The 23,715-nt window shown below is 41.3% G+C and overlaps 1 protein-coding gene across 5 annotated transcripts in view; it reads right to left on the reverse strand.

Moving 5' to 3' along the window:
- Window positions 1-23,715, reverse strand: part of tbl3 (transducin beta like 3) — a 95,312-nt gene that overhangs the window by 56,935 nt on the left and 14,662 nt on the right. For all 5 annotated transcript variants that reach the window (XR_011887249.1, XR_011887247.1, XR_011887248.1 and 2 more), the window contains exons 6-11: window positions 22,257-22,341; window positions 21,625-21,795; window positions 21,157-21,232; window positions 18,829-18,925; window positions 13,758-13,966; window positions 12,120-12,261 (exon numbers count right to left, since the gene is read on the reverse strand). Coding sequence is in view for 2 of the 5 variants with exons in the window: in XM_072268636.1 (XP_072124737.1) it covers window positions 12,120-12,261; window positions 13,758-13,966; window positions 18,829-18,925; window positions 21,157-21,232; window positions 21,625-21,795; window positions 22,257-22,341 (780 nt within the window). In the remaining 3 variants the exon portion in view is untranslated. The remainder of the gene's footprint in view (window positions 1-12,119; window positions 12,262-13,757; window positions 13,967-18,828; window positions 18,926-21,156; window positions 21,233-21,624; window positions 21,796-22,256; window positions 22,342-23,715) is intronic.

The following is a 23,715-nucleotide window of genomic DNA, read 5'->3' on the forward strand; positions in this document are numbered from 1 at the left end:
TGCCTCATCTTCCCTTCAGAATACTTTAGATTTAGAATGTATCTTTTCTGCACCTTTCAAATTGTCTCCAGAAACTCCAACCACTGCTAGTGACCCCTTTCAATCAACTTTGGCCAGCTCCTCGCTCATGCCTATAATTCCTTTTATTCCACTGTAATAATGATATATCTGATCTTAGCTTCTCCTTTTCAAATTGCAAGGCGAATTTCATCATTATGATCACTGCCTCCTAAAGATTCCTTTGCCTTAATTTTCTGATTAAAGTGTAGGTCATTACACAACACCCAACCCAGAATTGTTTTTCTCCTAAGGGGCTCAATCACAAACTGCTCTAAAAAACCATCGTACTGGCATTCTACAAATTCTGTCTTGAGATCCAGCACCAACCTGATTTTCCCAATTCACCTTTACAGGTTTCCCCCGCCATCCGAAGGTACAGCGTTCCTATGAAACAGTTCGTAAGCCAAAATGTCGTAAAGCAAAGAAGCAATTGCCATTTATTTATACGGGAAAATTTTGTGAGCGTTTGCAGACCCAAAAATAACCTACCAAATCATGCCAAATAACACATAAGACCTAAAATAACAGTAACCTATAGTAAAAGCAGGAATGATATGATAAATTCACAGCCTATATAAAGTAGAAATACTTTTCCACAATCATTACTGAACTGTTCTCTGTAGCAAAAATCTCATGCAAGCGCCGTCAGCAGAAAATCTCACGCAAGCGCTCTCCAGTAACCTTTAAGCTATGAAGCTGCCAAATCATACCAAATAACACGTAAAAATACACAGCCTATATAAAGTAGAAATAATGTATGTACAGTGTAGTATCACTTACCGGAATCGGGACAGCGCAGAGCACACTGATAATGGTGTGTTAGGCTGAGTCGTCGCAGGTTGGGTGGTGCAGTGGCCCCCACCCTCCGGGCCACCAACCAATACATTGCCGTGAAGCATGCAGGGGTGCAGCGGTAGCCAGGAGGCACACAGCAGATCTTTAAGAAAAAAGCCGAAATAAACATGCTAATTAATTACATGCCGCCCGACACGTAATTGTCGGCCCAGATCAGTGCCAATTGCATCGCCTCTGATCTTGGCTGACAATTACGTGTGGGGCGGCACCTAATTAATTAGCATGTTTATTTCGGCTTTTTTCTTAAAGATGTGCTGTCTGCCTCCCGGCTACTGCTGCATTCTCCGCGAATCGGTATAGTATCTGTCCGCGGCCTGGGTGTTGGGGTGGTGGGACACTGGGGTGTCATCTCGTCGTCTGTTTCCATTAGAGCAGGCAGCTCATCTTCTCCTATGACTGCCCACCTTGATATCGAAGGTCGAGGTTCGTCGTCTGCTGTGGCTTGCTTGACTGCTGAGCCGCGCACATTTTTCTATCATACAGTTCTTTGTAAGGACTTAAAGAATCTTGCAAATATCCCCCAAACCTACGTACCCTTTCAAAATTAAAGTCGTACTTTATCATTACTCATTCAGTTTCGATTGTTATCCTTTCCTCTTCCAATTGCATCAGCTCTTCATCTACCAGTTCTTGGTCATGGGATGCCAAAGCCTCTTCAACACCATCCTCAGCTTCCACAAGCCAAACTCACTTTGTCCTTGCTTCAGTCACCACGATCGAAATGCTTAATTATGTCTAGTTTTACGCTAAGTGCAACACCCTTACGAGCTCTTTCAGGCTTTTCCGACACCATAGAACTCATCTTGCAAACAGCTGCTCACAGGCTTGTGTTAAAGCAATGCTGGCGAGAATGCCGTTCCGAATCCGGGGAGAGCGGCTGCTCGGGGCGCGTGCTGCTTTTTATCGTGCGCTGAATTTTTTTTCGTAACAGTGAAAACACCTTCTGAAAGCGAAAACAGGGTACTAATGTAGGTCTTTCGTAACAGTGAGGTTTCATAAAGCGAACGTTCGAAAAGCAGGGGACACCTGTATATTGAAATTCTCCATGACTATCACAATATTGCCCTTTTTACATGTCCTTATCTTCCATTTTAATATGTAGACTACATCCTGACCACAGTTCAGAGGCCTGCATATAACTCATCAGGGTCTTTTTACTTTCTTAGCTCTACCCACAAGGGTACTACATCTCCTGATCCTATGTCACCTCTTTTTAAGGATTGACTTCAGTTTTTACTAACAGAGCCACCCCACACTCTCTCCCTTTCTACCTATCCTTTTGGTACAAGATGTATCCTTGGATGTTAAGCTCCCAACTATGATCTTCTTTCAGCTATGACTCAATGCCCTCAACATCATACCTGCCAACCTCCAACTGTGCTACAAGATCATCTGCCTTATTCTGTATACTGCACGTATTCAAATACAACATATCCAGCCCTGTGTTCATCACCCTTTTCAGTTTTGCCCCCATGTTACACTTCAAGTCATGCCACTGACTGCAATATTTCCTTATCATCTGCCTGACCTTCCACAATCTTACTACACACTGCATCGACTTGTATACCAACTGCCCCATCCTCAGCCCTATCATTCCGGTTCCCATCCGCCCTGTCAAATTAGTTTAAATCCTCACCAACAGCTCTAGTAAACCTGCCCACAAGGACATTGGTCCCTTTCAGGTTCAGGTGCAACGCATCCTTTTTGTACAGGTCATACCTTCTCCAGAAGATCCTAAAGACCCAGAAATGTAAAAACCTATTCACTGCACCAATTCTTCAGCCATGCATTCATCTGTGAAATCATCCTTTTCTTACCATCATGGGCCCATGTCACAGGCAGCAATCCAGAGGTTACTACCCCAAAGGCTTTGCTTCTCAGCTTTCTCCCCAGCTCCCAATATTCTCTCCTCAGGACCTGAGGAGGTAAAAATATGTACCACGACTTCCGGCTCTTCATCTTCCCCCTTCAGAATGCTGTGGACTCGATCTGAAACATCCCCAACCCTGGCACCTGTGAGCCAACATACCATCCGGGTGTCTCTTTCATGTCCACAGAGTCTGCTGTCTACTCCTCTAATTATGGAATCCCCTATCACTACTGCACTACTCTTCTCTCCCCTTCCCTTCTGTTATCGCATTCTCATTGATACCTATTGCATTTTAACCACAATTATATTGTCATAGCACTATTATCTTGACTTTGCTCTTTAACATTGTTTTTTTTTCTTTCCTGAATGCTCCCCATCTACAGCTACATTGCATCATTGAATTTAAAGCTCTATCTGAGCTCTTGGTTCTCAGCCCACTTCAGGTGAAGCTCATTTTTCTCCCCACCCCTCCTAGCCACACGTAACCAATTCCTCCAGTTGATGTTATGTCAAGATTTACCCAGCTCAGGTATTATGTATTTCTAGCTGTCAGTCCCCAACAGATACACCAGCAGAAAAGAAAACTATTAGCGAGCAATGAGAATTAGAACAAAAGGCTGCCTTAAACAAGGTAGAGAAGAAACGGCAATTTGCCCAGTTGATGCTTTTCTTACTGTAAGATCACGTGAGGAAGATGAATCACCATTGACAATCCATTCACAAAAAAACTCATGGATGTGGGATTTAGTACTGAGCTCAATGTACAGTACAGCATTTATATTATATCCATGAGCATTGCAATCAAACATTCATAACCGTCAATACACTACACTAGCAGTTTTGGTAAGTTTTTTTCAATTCACTCACATGTTCCAATATTAATTTCTTCAGCTGTGAAATAATACTTATTTTAAAAATGAAGACAGCATTTTTTTAAATAAACATCCTATGTTTCACTGAGCCCTCACCTCCTGAAAAGAAAACAATGTACTGTTTCCAGTTTGATATGGGGCCGCATGGCAGCATAGCGGTTAGCACAATGCTTCACAGTATCAGTGATCCAGGTTCAGTTCCTACCGCTGCCCACAAGGAGTTTGTATGTTCTCCCTGTGACCATGTGGGCTTCCTCCTACCAGGCCTACCAATTGATGGGTTAATTGGTCATTGTAAGTTGTCCGTGATTAGGCTACAGCTAAATCGGGGATTGCTGTATGGCACGGCTCGGAGGTCCTGAAGAGACTACTCTGCACTGTATCTCAATAAATAAAATTTTAAAATATCAACTACACCATATCACTACTTTGGCAATTAAAAGAAGCTAAAGCAAAAATGGCCAACATGCTGAAATAAATTTTCACTTTTTCTTTACTTTTGGTCTTCAGGGTTAGTGTGGTCTGAAATAGGTTCATGACGAATCAACATGCATGATTATCAATCATTACTGTTTGAAAAGTATTTTCCAATGATACTTTTTAAACAGTAATGATTGATAATCATGCATGTTGATTAGTCATGAACCTATTTCAAACCATACTAACCCTGAAGACTACTTCACTTTAAGATGTTGAGAACACAAAAATCAAAGTCTCTTTTTTGCCAATTATACTAATTTGGAAACATTTAATACAAGTATACATTCCATTGATCTTTGACCAGTGACCAATCTGGACATCGGAAGTTTGAACAGAGGTGATTTCACTCCAGTCCACTGCCCAAGCAGAAAAAGGGAGCAGCGGGTCACAGCAGCTTAAGAGCTTTGACAAACGACCAATCCGCATTGAAGATTGATTGGCAAGGGCAAATTAAAGGAAGGCAGAGACAAGTGCAGTGGTCCTCATCGCAGCAACCATCGTCTGAGTGGACAAAGTCAGAGTGGTTAATCTTGATGCTTTAGCTCTTTGAGGTTTCAGCCAAGAGAGGCTTCAGTCAGAGAAAGCAAAGGAAAAAAAGGCTCTAGGTTAAGTTTTGTTTTCCTCTCTTCTTTATAGCTGCTCAGCTATGACATTGAGATGCCAGGCAGGATTTGCAGGATGTGGGAAGCCCAGTGTTCCTGATGGCTACAACTGCAAGAACTGCATCCAGCTGCAGCTTCTAACAATCCACATTCAGGAGCTGGAGCTGGAACTGGAACTGGATGAACTCCGAATCAATTTGGAAGCTGAAGGGGTGACAGATAGGATATATGGAGAGGTAGTTACACTTAAAGTGCAGGATACAGAAAACTGAGTGACAGTCAGGAAGGGGAAAGGGGTTAAGGAGCCAGTGCAGAGTGGCCATTCCCCTCAACAACAGGGAAAAACTTTGGATACTGTTTGGGGGGGAAAGGGGGAAATGACCTAACAGAGGAAAGTCACAGTGTCAGGTCTCTGGAATCGAGTCTGGATCTGTGACCCAGAAGAGAAAAGGGTTGAGAAATATTGCTGTGGTGCTAGGTGATTCGTTAGTTAGGGGAACAGACAGGAGGTTCTGTGGGCGAGAAGGAGATTCCTGGATGGTATGTTGCCTCCAGGTGCCAGGGCCCGGGGCAGCTCCAATCAAGATCTCAACATTCTTAAGTGGGAGGGTAAACAACCAGAAGTTCAGGACCATGTAGGTACCAATCACAAGGGTAGGGCAACTGATGAGGTTCTGCACAGGAAGTTCAGGGAGTTAGTTGCCAAGTTAAAAGGCAGGATCTCCATGGTTTTGATCTCAGGATTGCTACATATGCCAAGTGCTAGTGAGGCTAGAACTGGGATGATTATACCGTTTAATACATGGCTAAGGAGTTGGTGTAGGAGGAAGGGCAGAGTATTTTTGGACCATTGGGCTCTCTTCCAGGGAAGGTGGAACCTCTATCAAAGGGAAGGATTGCACCTGAACTGGAGGGGGGCTAATAGCTTAGTGGGAAGGTTTGTTAATGCTGCACAGTACGGTTTAAACTAGAGTTGCGGGGACTAGACTGCCAGGACAATTAGTGGAGAGGTTGTGGAGACAGATGTTGGCAAGACCTCAAAGTCAGCAATCAAAAGCATGGTGCAACTAGTGTCATGAACTGTGCATGTAAATATTGTAGGAAAGGCAGCTGAGCTCTAGGCATAGAATTATGACATAGCCATTAGTGAGACCTGGTTCCGGGGGACAAGACTGGCAGCTAAAAATTCCAGGGTTCCAATGCTTTAGATATGACAGAGCAGGAGGGATTAAAGGAGGAGGGGTGGCATTACTAGTCAGGGAAAATGTTACAGCAGTGCTCTGTCAAGACAGACTGGAGAACTCGACTAGTGAGGCGTAATGGGTGGAAATGAGAAATAAGAAAAGAATGATCCCGTTAATGGGGCTATATTACAGAGCACCCAACAGTCCTAGGGATTTAGAGGAACAAATTTGTAAACAGAGTGCAGATAGTTGCGAAATATAAGGTTGTTATAGTAGGTGATTTTAACCTTCCACATATTGACTGGGAATCCCATACTGTAAAAGGACTAGATGTGACAGAGTTTGTCAAACCTGTCCAAGAAAGTTTCCTTCATCAATATGTAGCGGTCCTAATGAGAGAATGTGCAATACTGGATTCGATATTAGGGAATGAGACAGGGCAGGTGACAGAAGTTTGTGCAGGGGAACACTTTGCATCCAGTGAACACAGTGCCATTAGTTTCAAAGTAATATGCAAAGAGGTAAGTCTGGTCTGCTGATTAAGATTCTAAATTGGAGAAAGGTCAATTCTGATGATATCAGAAATGATCTGGCAAGTATGGATTGGGGAAGCTGTTTTGTGGAAAAGGTTTACTTGGAAATTGGAAAGCCTTCAAAAACAAAATTTTGAGAGCACAAAGCTTGTATATGCCTGTCAGAATAAAAGGTAAAGATAATAAGCATGGGAACATTGGTTTTCAAGAGATATTGAGGCTCTTAAGAGGAAGAAAAAGGAGGTACATAGCAAGTATAGCCAAATAGGAACAAATGAGGTGCTTATAGAGTATAAGAAATGCAACAGAACACTTAAGGAAGAAATCAGGAAAGCTAAAAGAAAGTATTAAAGTTGTTCTTGTAGACAAGGTGAAGGAGAATCTACAGGTTACGTTCAGAGCAAAAGGATTGCTAAGGACAAAAACGGTCCTCTGGAACAGCGGTCCCCAACCACCCGGCCGCGGACCAGTACCGGGCTGCAAAGCATGTGCTACCGGGCCGCGAGGAAACGATATGATTTGGCAATATGGAACAATATGAGTCAGCGGTACCTTTCCTCATTCCCTGTCACGCCCACTGTCGAGCTTGAACGCACACAAGGTCATTACGCATGCGAGGTCGTGACCTACGCGCCATCTGTGTCAGCGCGGGAAGAAAATCAACTCCTCGAACTTGCAAATGACGACGGGCTGAATGTATGTTTGACATAACATTTCTGCTGGCATTCTGGATCAAAGTCAAGGCTAAATATCCTGAGATAGCCACGAAAGCACTGAAAATGTTGCTTCCATTTCCAACATATCCCTGCAATGAATGCAGTGAAAACTAAATTGTGGAATAGACTGGACATAAGGAACCCCGTTCGAGTATCGCTGTCTCCCATCACCCCTCGATAGGACCGTCTTGTTGCAGGAAAACAAGTCCAGGGCTCCCACTGATTCAGCGATATTGGTGTGTTGCAATGATTTTATATGTTCAAACAGGGAAAATATGTGCTGTGTGTTTAACATCCAACGGTTACTTAAACTGTTATGATGCTATTGGCTTATAAGTGACATATAACCATATAGCAATTACAGCATGGAAATAAGCCATTTCTGCCCTTTGAGTCTGTGCCGAACGCTACTCTCACCTAGTCCCACCGACCTGCACTCAGCCAATAACACTCCATTCCTTTCCTGTCCATATACCTATCCAATTTTTCTTTAAATGATAATATCAAACCTGCCTCTACCATGTTTACTGGAAGTTCGTTCAACACTTACTTCAAGCTCCCCTGTCCTCCCCTGATAATTGACTTATCACTATATTCATACGAGGAAAATATGTGCTTTGTGTTTAATATTAAATTTGTTAGATAAACCTTTTTAGAAACGAAATTGAGTGTATTAGCCACTTAACACTTATATTCCGGTCGTGATTAACACCCCCCCCCCAAACAGAATCGCCAAACTCGTGGGGAAAAATCGGCATGTACACGCATGCGCACTGGTGCCCGCGCAAGGCTTCATAGTCATTGTAGTATTTCTCGGGGTAAACACCGCGACTCTTGTCCATTGGCAACCCTACCCCCCCCCACCCCCCCCAGTCGGCCGGTCCGCAGTGCAAAAAGGGTTAGGGACCCCTGCTCTGGAAGACCAGAACATAATCCATATGTTTTCCCAAAACACACGGGGGAGATCTTAAATGCATTCTTTGCATCTGTATTTACTCGGGAGACAGATACATAGTCTATAAAAGTGAAGTAAAGCTGCATCAACTTCATGGACCCTGCACAAACTATAGAGGAGGAGGTGTTTGCTGCCCTGAGGCAAGTGAGGGTTGATAAATCCTCAGAGCCTAACAAGGTGTTCCCTCGGGCCCTATGGGAGGCAAGTGCAGGAATTGCCAGGACCCTAGCAGAGACATTTAAAACATACTTAGCGACGGGGGAAGTACCAGAGGACTAGAGGATAACCAATGTTGTTCCGCTGTTTAAAAAGGCTCTAAACAGAAACCAGAAAAAGCCAGTGAGTCTGACATAATTTGTGGGAAAGTTATTAGAGGGTATTCGAAGGGACCGGATATATATTTGGATAGACAGGGGCTGATTAAGGGTAGTCAGCATGGCTTTGTGCGTGGTAAGTCACGTCTAACCAATCTTAGAGAGTTTCTCGAGGAAGTTACCAGGAAAGTGGATGAAGGCAAGGCAGTGGATGTTGTCTACATAGATTTTAGTATGAAATTTGACAAGATCCCACATGAAAGGCTGGCCACTCATATTCAAGATCAGGTCGCAAATTGGATTTGACATTGGCGGCTAGTGGTGGGCTGCAGGGATTGGTGTTGGATCCTTTGCTGTTTGTCATTATATCAATGATCTGGATGATAATGTAGTTAACTGGATCAGCAAATTTGCAGATGACACCAAGACTGGGCGTATAGTAGACAGCGAGGAAGACTATCATGGCCTGCAGAGAGATCTGCATCAGCTGGAAAAATGGGCTGAAAAATGGTAGATGGAAATTAATGCAGGCAAGTGCAAGGTTTTGCACTTCAGTAGGGCCAACCAGTGAATGGTAGGCCACTGAGGAGTGCGGTAGAACAAAAAGATCCGGGAATACAGGTCCATAATTCATTGAAAGTGGTGTCACAGGTAGATAGGGCTGTAAAGAAAGCTTTTGGCACATTGGCCTTCATAAAACAATGTACTGAGTACAGAAGAGGGGATGTTCTGTTGAAGTTGCATCAGATGTTGGGGAGGCCTAATTTGGAGTATTGCATGCAGTTTTAGTCACTTGCCTAAAGGGAAAGATGTAGACAAAGCTGAAAGAGAGCAGAGAAAATTTACAATGATATTGCCAGGTCTAGAGGACCTGAGTTACAAGGAGAGATTGAATAGGTTAGGACTGTATTCTTTATGACATAGAAAGGAAGAGATTTGATAAGAGACATACAAAATTATGAGGGGTATAAATGGAGTAAGTGCAAGCAGGCTTTTTCCACTGAGGTTGGGTGGGAGTACAACTAGAGGTCATGGGCTAAGGATGAAATGTGTATAGTTTAAGGGGAACATGAGGGGAAACTACTTCACTCAGAGGGTCAGAGAGTGTGGAATAAGCTGCCAGCACAAGTGGTCCATGCAAGCTCGATTTCAACATTAAAGAAAAGTTTGACTAAATACATGGATAGTAGGGATATGGAGGCCTATAATCCAGGATAAGGGAGTTTTAAATGGTTTCAGCATGGACTAGATGGGCGAAGGGTCTGTTTCTGTGCCGTTCTTCTCCGACTTTATGACACTAGTTATATTCAACCGATTTATTCATTCACTGGAATAAAGTAGTTATTGATCTCAGTAAATGGAACTCTAGAAATATATACATGCAGTTATCTAAAGGATATTTTCTCATAATTCTAAAGGAAATGTTGACCTTGATGGATGTATTTGCAGCCAAAAATGGCTAGTTAAGAACTTAGGATGTGCCAGTAGGAATTTTTTAAAGGACTTAAGTTACATATGTTGTAATTTAGTATATTTATTCAATTCTCCAAATAGTTTCATGTAATGTTAAGCGTACATTATTAATTAAATGCTGAATTTCAAGCAAATCCTTCCAGTCAGATTTTACTGCCTGACTGGACTAATTGTGATGAAAAAGCTTAGCCTAAGGAACGTGGGAATTCCAGAAAGATAATTTGGGGCAACAAGGAAAAGAATAACTATAACTGAGACGGATGCTTTATCACATGCTCTCTGATAGTAACCGTGAATGAAGGCTAACAGATCATTGTTCCGTTTCAAATAAATTCGCACAGGAGGAAGGACATTTGCATATCCTTTAAAAACAAAGAGAACCACAAGTATTTTAACAATGCAAACACAGGGAAATCTGCAGATGCTGGAATTTCAAGCAACACACATAAAAGTTGCTGGTGAATGCAGCAGGCCAGGCAGCATCTCCAGGAAGAGGTACAGTCGACGTTTCGGGTCGAGACCTTTCGTGGTCTTAGCCCGAAATGTTGACTGTACCTCTCGCAGTATTTTACCAAAACAAGGTTCACTTATCTTGCAACAATGTTAAACTTATAATTAAAAACTAAACCCATGCTTACAATTGCTCTTGGTTGCCCTCCTTTCACTGGTCCTAGGAAACCGAAGCAAAATGGTCTGAGCTAGTTCATAAAAGTAGTTATAGAAAAGAAATAAACTATTTAATTCAGCAGGTCCACACCAGTACATTCCACATAGGAACTCTACCCCAGCCTTCAACACTTTATTCTAACCCCAAAACATTTCTGTTTTGGCTCTTCTTTGTGATTTTTATCTCCAAACATCATTGATATTTGACTGAAGGCATTCATATAGTACTAAATACTGCCTTCTATTCCTCCTTTGAACAAAGATTTTTCTCAGGATTTATTTGTATTCAGGTAAACAGTGAAAGAAACCTTAACTCAGTCATCAGGCACGTTGAAAAGCAGAGAGAAAAACAAGGAGCTAAAAGAGGGTTAAAATGATCGATTCAAATGTATGGAGTGAGCAGCAGTATTTTTGCAAAATCATGTGTCATACGATTTTCTACAGAACTCAATTTAGCAAAGTGCCATATGAAGTGAATAGATTTATATTAGAACTAAGACAATAATTAGTATTTTTTGGCACCCATGTCCATATGAGGGAATTTCATTCTCTGAACTCAGAACCAATAAATCCTAGGTATTATAAACACAAGAGGTTCGGCAAATGCTGGAAATCAGGAGGAACTCAGCAGATCATGGAGAGGAATAAACAGTGAAAGTTTCAGGCTGAAATTTGTCATCAGGACAGGAAGGGGGAAGAAGCCAGAATAAGGTGGGGGGATGGAAGGAGCACAGGGTAGACGAGGCCAGGGGGAAGGTGGATGGAAAATGAGGTAAGAAGCTGGGAGTGGATAGGTGAAAGAGGTAAAGAGCTGAAGAAGAAGAAATCTGATAGGAAAGAGGATCGTGGGGGATAAGGAAGAAGGTGGGGCAGCAGGGCGAAGTGACGGGCAAGTGAGAAGAAAAGGGGTGAGAGGGGTGCCAAAACAGGGAATGGAAAAAGAAAGGAGGGAAGGAGTAGAAATTACCGAAAGTTAGTGAAATTGATGAGGCTAACCAGACGGAATATGAGGCATTGCTCCTTCAGCTCGAGTATGACCTCATCGTGGTAGTAGAGGCCACCATGGACCGAAATGTTGGAATGGGAATGGAGAATCAAATTGGAATGAGCAGCCACTGGGAAATCTGCATTTTGTGGCAGACGGAGTGAAGGTACTTGATGAAGCAGTCTCCTGTCTACAGTTGCAAAATAAAGTTTGTGAACCCTTTGCAATTACCTGGTTTTCTGCATTAATTACTCAAAATGTGGTCTGATCTTCATCTAAGTCACAATAATAGACAAACACAATCTGATTTTTACTCCCTTAGATGTAATAAATAAAATAAATAAACAAACAAATAAATAGATATGGTGGAGGCAAAGGAATTGAGAACTAGAATGGAAAACTTCATCCTGAGAACAGATGCAAAGGAGATAATGGAGAATTAGAATCCCACATATTAGACTTAATACATTTGCTAAAATGGGAAATCCAGTATTTCTCTCCTTTCTACTTCCTTAGGGGAAAAAAAAAACAATTTCCCCACACAGTCCACTCACCTGTATGACCATACAAGACTTGACAATTTAATGTTGCAAGTTCAAAAACTTTCAGCTGCGGACTGTTTGTGGCTACCACAATGTGCGTGTCAGAAGGTCCCAGGAATTTTATGTCCAGCACCTCATCATTATAACCAACAAACTAAAAAGAGAAAAGCATAAGAACTTAATCCTAGCACTATAATTAATGCAGAAACTTAACAAAACTTTGACAGTCGTGTACATTTAAATACTGGTGGTCTCACATTACAGTATCTGCCCCATGGCTCAGAAAACATTTAGGACTCACTAAATCTTTATCTTCATTAAGTAACTTACAATGTGAAGAAACCAATGGTTGCTTAAAATGTTAACCTCCTGCATCTGAATCAAAAGCAAAAAGTATTTCACTTTCTTTATCTTGTCCATTCCATACTAACAGAACAAATCCCACTGCCCTGCTAATGTCCTGAAATTCCTCTTCTTTTTAATTGATTCCAATTTCCTTAAAAATGCAATGGTCTTGTAAGTTGCTTCTATTCTGCCAAAAAGACTGGGCAAAGAAATTTCTTCTTCCTTGTAATGGAAGTGCAGACTGAAGAAAAGGCCAAGGTAGATTTTACCTATCTTCATTAATATGTGTATTAGTAATTTCAGAGATACTGGGTTCACTTTAATCATCCAGAGACTGATGGCACGGGTTGATTGTAGAGGTCAAGTTAAAATTCCAAAAGTTGAACAAAACTTTCTCCCCACTTTAACTCAGCCATTTCCTATTATAGAAACTGACTGCAAGTAGGCAGTCAAAAGCCAAAATACTACAGGTGTAATCCTGAAATAAAAATGTAAATGCTTAGCATGTCTGACAAATCTGCAGGAGGGAGAAAAACAGGTTAAAAAAAAACCTCCAACAGTGCTCTCAACGTCTTCATCAGAACCCTTTAATTTGATAAACCATCCACAGAAATGCTCTGATGAAAGGTCAGCAACCTGATCTGTTAGCTCTTCTGCTCTTTCTTCAGGTTCTACCTGATGGGCAATCAATCTGTTTTCTAGAGTTGAAATTGAGGAACCATATACTATGTCACCAATCCATTGTAATTTTCTCATTAAATCGGCTAACGTTGATTTCTTGGATCAAGAAATCCAAACATTAGAGGTAAAATATAAATTAAGCAAATAAGGGTCTTTACAGTCCTACTCCAGAGTCAAAGAGCAGATGGCTTCCTTTTTGGTCCAGCAAGTTAACCAGTAAATCTCAACAACTTTACCACTATGATTTTCACAGTTCCCACCTCCACTATCCATTGTCATTAACTACCTGATTAATTGTTTTGCATCTATCAATGTCCAGCAGATTGTCAATCCTCCAAATGTGTTCTGTTTACCAGACACCCTCCTCCCCAATGTGCACTAAACTAACCTTTCCTGGAACATCCCCTACCACACAAGGAGCCTGATTTCTAGATGGGGAAACAACTTAAAAATAATAAAAGTGTCATGGGACAGCTAATAGGTTATTTAAAACATCAAGAGCACTATGCAAATCATAACAAAGCAGCAGAACAGCAAATGAAATTTATATCCCATTAAAGGTTTGAATATTTCATAAGTAATTTTATGATGCCTGTGGCAAGTCATTCTTTAAGCATTACTTACCTGTCGTGCAAGTGTCAAAGTGCCCAGATCGTAAGTGAGGATGTTATGTTCAGCAGTTACAGTCATTAGCTTCCTTGTTGCCGGGACAAGCATGCAGTGAGTCAGAGACTGTTCATCAGCATCATCTTCAGTTTCCTTTTTAGGTTTACCAGGCACACACTGGGAATATATGCATTTTCCAGAATTAGCTTCCCAAATTCGAAGGATCCCTAACAAAAAAAAAAGTTTCAAGCATTAGATCTGAAAGAGTTAAAATCATTATGTGGAGTAGTTCATGTCTTTGTCGTTTCAGGTGTTATGGATTGAAAGCTGAATTTAAAATTAGTTAACCTGCTTTAATTTTTTAATGAAATTTATTATGGAACACCTCTACTCTGAAAAAATATCTTCACAGAGACCTAGTTAATACAGGCAGAAAGCCAAAGGAGATGCAGGTTACCCCCACCATCTGAAGGTACAGCGTTCCTATGAAACAGTTCGTAAGCCGAAATGTCGTAAAGCGAAGAAGCAATTACCATTTATTTATATGGGAAAATTTTCTGAGCGTTCGCAGACCCAAAAATAACCTACCAAATCATGCCAAATAACACATAAGACCTAAAATAACAGTAACATATAGTAAAAGCAGGAATGATATGATAAATACACAGCCTATATAAAGTAGAAATACTGCACTGTTCTCAGCAGCGAAAATCTCACACAAGTGCTGTTGGCAAAAACACGGCACAAGCGCTCTCCAGTAACCTTTAAGCTATGAAGCTGCCAAATCATACCAAATAACACATAAAAATACACAGCCTATATAAAGTAGAAATAATGTATGTACAGCGTAGTATCACTTACCGGAATCAGGACAGCGCCAAGCACACTGATGATGGTGTGTTAGGCTGAGTCGTTGCAGGTTGGGGTAGTGCAGTGGCCCCTCACCCTCCAGGCCACCAATTGATACCGATCCGCGAAGCATGCAGGGGTGCAGCGGTAGCCGGAAGGCACACAGCACATCTTTAAGAAAAAAGCCGAAATAATCATGCTTATTAATTAGGTGCCGCCCGACACGTAATTAATTAGCATGTTTATTTCGGCTTTTTTCTTAAAGATGTGCTGTGTGCCTCCCGGCTACCGCTGCATTCTCCGTGACTCGGTATCTGTCCGTGGCCTGCGGGTTGGGGTGGTGGGACACTGGGGTGTCATCTCGTCATCGTCTGTTTCCATTAGGGCAAGCAGGTTATCTTCTATCTCTGCCCGCCTCAATGTCGAAGGTCGAGGTTCGTCATCTGCTGTGGCTGATGTGGAAGGTTTGCTCGACTGCTGAGCCTCGCGCATTTTTCTATCACATAGTTCTTTGTAAGGACTCAAACCATCTTGCAAATATCCCCTAAACCTACGTACCCTTTCAAAATTAAAGTCGTACTTTATCATTACTCATTCGGTTTCGATTGTTATCCTTTTTTCTTCCAATTGCATCAGCTCTTCATCTATCAGATCTTGGTCATGGGATGCCAAAACCTCTTCAACATCATGTTCGTCAACTTCCACAAGCCAAACTCACTTTGTCCTTACTTCGTTCACCATGATCGAAACGTTTAATTATGTCAAGTTTTACGCTAAGTGTAACACCCTTACAAGCTCTTTTAGGCTTTTCCGATACCATAGAACTCATCTTGCAAATGACTGCTCATAGGCATGTGTTTAAGCAATGCCGGCGAGAATGCCGTTCCGAATCCGGGGAGAGCGGCTGCTTGGGGCACGCGCTGCCTTTTATCAGGCGCTGATTTTTTTTCGTAACAGTGAAAACACCTTCTGAAAGCGAAAGCACGGTACTAACGTAGGTCTTTCGTAACAGTGAGGTTTCGTAAAGCCAACATTCGAAAAGCGGGGGACACCTGTATTCAAATTAAACAAAAGGCTAGCTTCATGCAATATAGGAAAAGGAAGTGTAAAGCAGATAATGTCATTTCCCAGGAGGGAAAATACGAGAAAATACAACCCAAATTACTGAAATGTAGCCAATAATACCAGTACGTGGGTCAACTAAATCAGTCAGATGAGAGCAGGCGGGAGTTGCGAAAGTTTAGGTAAGGCTATATCCATATTTAAAGAGCTGGATAAGAATTTTAAATTTAAACAATTAGAGAATAAGATGGGTTTACAAGATTAGAATGAATAAAACTTGCTGCAGAAGATGTTGAACAACAGAAATTTAGTTTATAGTTTGGCCAGAAAGATGTCACGATAATTCAGGGATCGCAAAAGTACAAAAAATGATTTCAGCACTGTAATCTTGCGGGGCGGGGGGGAATACCTACAAGAATCTGAACTGTTCCATTGCAAAACAGCTGATGAAATGGACAAACACACCAGGTCAACTTAGTGAGAAAATGGATTGATGCCCTTTGTATACATCAATCTGTACTAAGATGTGACATTAAAGTGAGATAGTAACGTTATGCAAGTATTGGAAAATGCTATTTTTCCTGGCAAACAAAAACTTTCAAAAGTTTGAACCCTTTTTCAACAATGCACACCCATGATGTAGAGAAAAGCAGGTTCCATGTTAGAATTAAACATATGGCAAGAACAGTTGCAGTCACCTGTTCACTTTGCTGATCTTGTTCTTCAACTTCACGTTCCCATCCAACCTTCATGTCCCTTATCATGTCCAAAAATCTACCATATTCAGCCTTGAAAATTCTCAACAACTCAGTTTCTCAGCTCTGCGGTGCACAGAAGTCTAAAAGTTCACAACCGCCTGACTGAAAAGAATACCTCTGGATCTCCAGCTACAAATCACACCTCTTATCCAGAGACTACGCTCCCCGATTCTGATCTTTCCTTCCAAGGGAAGTAACCTCGGTGCCTATCCTGTCATGGTCCTATGTGTCGATGAGATCCTCTAAATTTGAGTAAATATGGGTCCATTCTACTCAACCTTTCCTCATGAAACAGGTCTTCTTTATCCAGGAATCAATTATGTAGACCTCTGCTGTTCAATCTTAAAGGCAACCGTATCCTTCCCAAGATGAGATCAAAGCTGAATTGTGTTCTCAGAACAGATTTAACAAGACTTTCTTCACGTGCTTCAATGCCATCCCTTCCCACCCCACCCTCGTGCAATTAAAGAAAAATTTCCTGATAGTTTGTTGCAGCCGGATACTAATTTAGTATTCACATACAGCACCTAATCTCATTTTACAGAAAAATTAGTTATATGCTTCTCGACATGTATTGTTTTAAAATTCTTCCTATCCAATTGAATAACCTCACCTGCTCACATTATTACATCATCTGCTTTTAAGTCCATTTACTTAACCTGTCAATATCCAAAAACTAAGTCTTTATAATTCAAGAAATCCAGTTACATTACAAATTAGTCTTGGTGGCTATATTACAGCACATTTTTAAAATCAGAAATTTCCTGATGACATTACATGAGTCACTTTATTCAACACAACTTAATTACATCAACATAACTTAAATTGACAACTCCGCAGATACAAATTTCCTTTCCTGTTTCTTAATGTTATTCTATCAGTATTGTGTGTCATCCTGCCATAGAATTGGCTTTGCCCTGGAAGATATGGACACTCTCCAGCCTTAGGATAATTACTGGATGATGCTGCTGATCAAAGCCACAGCAAGGTTTTCTTCTCCCTGTTACAGGAGTAAAATTAGCTCAAAATTCAAACTCAAGGTTAATTCAAAGTTTATAATCTAACATGAGGGGATGAGAAGAGCTTTGTTGAATTTCCATAGTGCCAAAGATGCACAGCACCAGTTCCACCCAATTACAAGACCTCGCAGATGCAACTAGCCTGACAGCTGATCTCATAGTTTCCTCGGGAGAAAACCCTTAAGGAAACATACGTTGAATCCAAGCAGCACACTTTTAGATCTTGGACTGTGCCTCTGATGGGAGATGGGAGGCAGAGGAACATCCAGGAGCCCAGGGGCCTTTTGTTTGCTTTGTAAAGGATATTACATGCTCTTGGGACTGATTTCTTTTGAGAACGGAGCTTAGGAAAAGTGACCCGCATATTACACCAGTGAGAAGGGAACTATCGGATGAGGCATATAACAGCACAGAGTGACCCCAAGGCTGAGGTGTGACTCTAACCTTGACCTCTATGGGTACAGCAGTACAGCTGTAGGGGGCCTCAGATCTCAGTAAAAATCAGCCTGAAGCATTGGTCTCTGTCAACCCTAGATGGACAGAGTATTGAGCAATGAGCCCTATTCTCAACCTGTGGCCCGTTGCTGCTTATGAAACCTGACACTATGACCTACCGAAGGGTCTCGGCCTGAAACGTCGACTGTACTTCTTCCTAGAGATGCTGCCTGGCCTGCTGCGTTCACCAGCAACTTTGATGTGTGTTACTATGACCTACCTCTCAAGTATCCAGCAAGAGTGTTAGATAAAGACAGATACCCACTGAAATTCAGCTTGAAATGTAGATACACTTAAGATGCAATGTTAAATATAAGCAATATGTAAACATTGTGGCCAGAGATAATATGAAGCAGCCTGGCGAAGAACATAGTTTTGAGTGTTGGTTCTCAAGCATTATTTAAGGGGGGGGGGGGGGAAAACGGGTTGGCAAAAGCTTGTTTTTCCATGAATAAATGAGCGTTGTTTTACGTACCAACAAAGTTCACAATCATTTTAGAGAAAGAGAGTACACATTGCATTATTGATAATATTTTTTGGACTCGTACTGGAACAATGTTTCTAGTGGTATTAAAAATCCCATAGAAACGCCGTGGGTAGAATTCCCTACCAAGAACCAGGAATGAGTATGATATTGCACCACTACAGATTAACGCCATTTTCCAACAAGAGCTGTTTCTTTAAAAAAAAACAAACATATTCATTTACAATCAACCTGCAGATGAAATAACATCTTAAAATAAAACCTGGAATTTTCACCATAACCACTTACGTCCTTTTTTTTTTAAATAAGCAGGATAAGCACGCTGGTTGACTGCTTTTAGATGCATTTTTGGCAAAAAAAAAGCCATTCAAAAGTTCAGAGCAATTTTTTCCATCAATGCTCTCCAGCTTCCTGCAACTTACCTTTGCTACCAGCTGTGATAAAATGCTGTTCTTTGCTCATCACCCCCAGCGCAGTGAAATCCTCTTCTTCTGGCAATAATATCACTGCTTCCACAGCCTATCAAGAATCAAATTAGGTTTACAAAGAAATTAAAATATTACTCTTACTAATGAAATTAGACAGCCATTCTTTTGGAGAGAAGTTGCTAATTTTTAACAAAGCAAGGCACAGAAGGAGACTACTTAACCTTTTGTGCCCACACTGTAGACTAATCACAGTTCCCAATAAAATCTACAGGCTATAAAATCAAACATTTATCCAGGTACTTTTTAAATAAGATGAGGGTTTTGCCTTCAGTGCTCCAGGCCCATCACCTGTCTGACTGGGCAAAAAGGAAATTCCCTCAACTCCTCTTTGATTATTCTCATAGTTACCTTGAATCTATCCCCTTAGTTACAAAACTCCCTTAGGGAAATGTGTCTTTCTTAGTTCAATCGAACTGGGTGCCTGGTGATATTATGAACCTCAGCCTCCCCTCCTCCAAGCAAAACAACTCCAACAAAGCCAACTTCGACTTGAACCCCATGTTCTATATGCCTGGGGATAGAGACATGCATCTTCTCGATCATCTCTCTGATATCACAGCCTTCTTGGAAAGTTATGATCAGACCTCTACACAATGATCTGACAGTTTGATACAGTTCAATCTTGCTCCTATTTTGTACCTTAACCAAAAAGACAAGTATCCAGCAAGCCTTTTTAACCATCTTATTTGGGTCCTTTAGGTATGTGGGAATACTTACCCACCTTGTTTTCCCACCCAATTGTATCATCTTATCATTCCCTAGATCGGAATTCTATTTAACATTTTCCCATCCCCGACCAATCCCAGCAGTTTCCTCTACTATCAAACCAAGACAGCCAATGATTGCATTTCAAACATCTGAAAAATGATATATACCACAAAGCGAGGGGCTAACACCGTCTTGCAGAACTCCAGTGCAATCACTAAAATATTGATCAAACCTGATCATATTTTGCCTTTTGCTTTGTCCCTTGAGCCAGAAAGTTCAAAAAAAAAAGTTAATATCTTTACTTCTGTACAAAACGGTTTCAGGACTCGCTAACAGATTGTGCACATGGCCCACGGGGTCAATCCCAATTACCCCCATAAAACTGGGACATGGGGTTGGGGTTTGGGGGGGGCGGATGGCAAGGAGAAAATACTGAGAAGTGTATTTCTACTAGCTAGCATCCAAATGGATAATTTCCCTGAATTTGTTTTCACTTCTTTACTTGCAGGTGGGTGCCACAAGAAATATGGGAAGTTTTTGGGCATGAGAGCAAAAAAAGACATGTCATTTGGAAAGAAATGAGAGAATGGATGTGTTTCAAGACTTGGCAAAGATTTGTGGGCTGGATGATCTTCACATCTAGGAAATACGAATATATAAAATAACGACTCTAAAAGGGTGGTTAAGGCAAAACTGTACAAGGAGGCCATCTAATGAATAAAAGAGGCAATTACACCATCTGCTGGAGAAACTCAGCAAGTCAGACAGTATCTATGAAGCGTAATAAATAGTTGACGTTTCAGGCCGCGACTCTTCACCAGGACCACACATCAGATCTTGGCCCAAACTGCCGACCGCCGATTCTCCCCTCCCTCACAGATGCTGCCTGACTTGTTGAGCTCCTCCAGCATTTTGTGCATTGCTCAAAATTCCAGCATCTGCAGAATCTCTTGTGTTTATCAATTACACCATTTGCAACCTGGCTTAACTCATTCACCAATTTGCATAATTGGAGAGCAAAGGAGTAGTTTTCAAAAATTTGTTCAAAATTACCCTTTTACCCTCAAAGGCTGCCTGATGGATCTTGAACTGAAATTAAGGTGTTGAATGCAAAACATCATGGTAAAAGATATGAAGCTTACGGAAGGAACCATCACTCAGAAGCTTGGCAAGGTTGCCAAGGGTAGACTGTCAGCTGAATTCTCTATCAGAGCTCACTGGAGTTGGGGTAACATGACAGTTTACTGTCAAGAATTTACCCTTAGACAAGTTGACAACTTTAGGCAAGATTGAATTACAGTAATCAACAATTAGGTCCAAAGCAGTGTATTAAGTTCGGATGTTCAAATAGGAGTATTTTATTCTCAGCTCTTGAATACCTAATGCCTGTTTTCACCTTTTGACCACAATTGACAACCCATGTGCACATCTGAAAGAAAAAAATCTACCCAGCTGAAAGTCACATGGTGAGGATAATAGCAAGAATTTATGTTGCAGAAAACATTTCACACTTCAGGAATTACTTTAATGTTAGAAATACTTGGTTCAACTCACTTCAAACACAGGAATTGTTCTCTGAGATTTGTAGGTCGTCAAGTCCCACACAGTGCATATTTTATCTCGGCCAGAGCTATGGAAAAAGAAAGCTTTATTAAGCTAGAGTGTTAGACTAAATCTTCACTCTAGTTTGCATATCATCTTTTAAATTTCATGGTAGCTACAGTGCATTAACATCATCAAGATCTGAGATGTCATCGAGCAGTAGTGCATGCACAAAAGATCGATGAGTAAATGCTTAGAACAAACATGGTATTTCAAAGTTTTTTAAATGGCCACACATAAAGGAAAACAAAGGAGCAAATTTATTCAGCTGTAAAACTAAACCCTGTTTATTGCTTACAAAGTACAAACATTTTTATTTCCAGCAAACATCCTGTATTGTCTACTGATTAACTCAAAACACAGGACTAGAACAGCAAGATACACTGTACATTACATAGCTATCACTAATGTTGGCAGTACCTGACAAGCGTGTTTCCATCCAAAGTGAAAGCCAATGAAGTCACAGCACTGTAGTGAGCATCCAGTATCATCATACACTTGCTGGTGTTCAGATTCCAAACTCGTATTTTATTGTCCATTGCAGAGGAGAAAAGTTGGAGACGTGATATGTCAGGATGAAATTCAACAAGGCTGCCAGCGAAGAGTAGCATGGGGAAAGAGGTAAGTTTAAAGTTCAAAGTAAATTTATCAAACTATGTTCATGTCACCTTATACAACCCTGAGATTCGTTTTCTTGTGGGCATGCACGGTAATTCCAAGAAGACAATAGAACCAATGAAAGACTACACCCAGCAGGGCAGATAAATGTGCAAAAGACAACAAACTGTGAAAATACATGAGAAAAAATAATAATAAATAAGCAATAAATATTGAGAACACGAGATGAGGAGTCTTTGAAAGCATCAAGGACACAAAGAGTAATCAGTTTCATCCTATTTCAATTTTAACAAATACATAACCACCTCACCAGACAGACCTCAGAGTAATTATATTTTAGACTTTTTGACTTTTAATGCAGTGTTTTTTAAATTCTTAAATCATTGCAGCCAAGTGTAACAAGTTTCAATATTAGGTCAGTTAATTTTCCTTACTGGACAACTCCAAAAGAGCCCTTCAGATTGTGGGTACAATACTGCTTGATAACATCCCAGATCTTGATGGTGCTATCACATCCACCTGAAAAACAAAACCAGCAAATGTAAGTATCTTACATAGAACACAGAGGATTACAGCATAGTACAGGCCCTTCCACCCACGATGTTGTACCGACCTTCTAACCTACTCCAAGCACCTCTTACATAACCGTCCATTTTTCTATCATTCATGTGCTTATCTTGGAGTTTCTTAAATGCCCCTAATGTATCTGCCTCTGCCACAACCCCTGGCAGGGAGCTCCACACACCTACCAATGTGTTAAAAACTTAACTCTGACATGCCTCAATCACCTTAAAATTTCGCCCCCTTGTATTAGCCATTTCCATCCTGGGAAAAAGTTAAGTTATCCGCTCTATAGAGTCATAGAAAAGTACAGCACAGAACTGGCTCTTCAGCCCATCTAGTTAGTGCTGAACCATTTAAACTGCCTACTCCCACTGACACCTGCATCAGGACCATACCCCTCCGCACTCCTGGCATCCATACACCTTTTCAAAAAGTTCTCAAACATTGAAATTGAGCTCAGATGCACCGCTTGCACTGGCAGTTTGCCCCATACTCTCACGACCCTCTGATGAAGAAGTTTCTCCAGTGTTCCCCTTAAACTTTTCACCTTTCACTCTTAACCCACGACCTCTAGTTGTAGTCTCGGTGGAAAAAGCCTGCTTGCATTTACCCTATTTATACCCCTTGTAATTTTGTGCACCTCTGTCGAATCTCCCCTCAATCTTCTATGTTCCAAGGAAGAAAGTCCTAGCCTATTCAACCTTTCCTTGTAACTCAGGTCCTCCAGACCCGGCAACATCCTTGTAAATCTTCCTCAGTTTTCAACCTTGCATCTTTTCTGTAGATAGGGGACCAAAACTGCACACAAGACTCCCAATTAGGCTTCACCAACATCTTGTATACAGTAACTTCAACATAACAACATCAGCCATGATCACAGTGAGTGGTGGTGCTGGCTCGAAGGGCCAAATGGCCTACTCCTGCACCCATTGTCTATTGTCTGTTACATCTCAACTCCTGTACTCAGTATATTGATTTATGAAGGCCAATCTGCCAAAAGCTTTCTTTACGACCCTATCTACCTGTGATGCCACATTCTATCAATTATGGACCTGTATTCCCGGATGCCTCTTTTCTGCACCAATCCTCAGTGAGCTACTGTTCACTGTGTAAGGCCTACCCTGGTTACTCCTACCAAAGTGCAACACCTCACACCTGTCTGTATTAAATTATATCCGCCATTTTGTTAGCTGGTTCTGATCCCACTGCAAGCCACGACAGTCTTCCTCACTGTCCACTGCATCCCTAACCTGCAAATTTGCTGACCCAATTAACCACATTATCATCCAAACGGTTGATATTAGATGAGAAACAACAACAGACGCAGCA

Source organism: Mobula birostris, chromosome 9 (genome assembly GCF_030028105.1).
Source record: "Mobula birostris isolate sMobBir1 chromosome 9, sMobBir1.hap1, whole genome shotgun sequence".
NCBI classification, from domain to species: Eukaryota; Metazoa; Chordata; class Chondrichthyes; order Myliobatiformes; family Myliobatidae; genus Mobula; species Mobula birostris.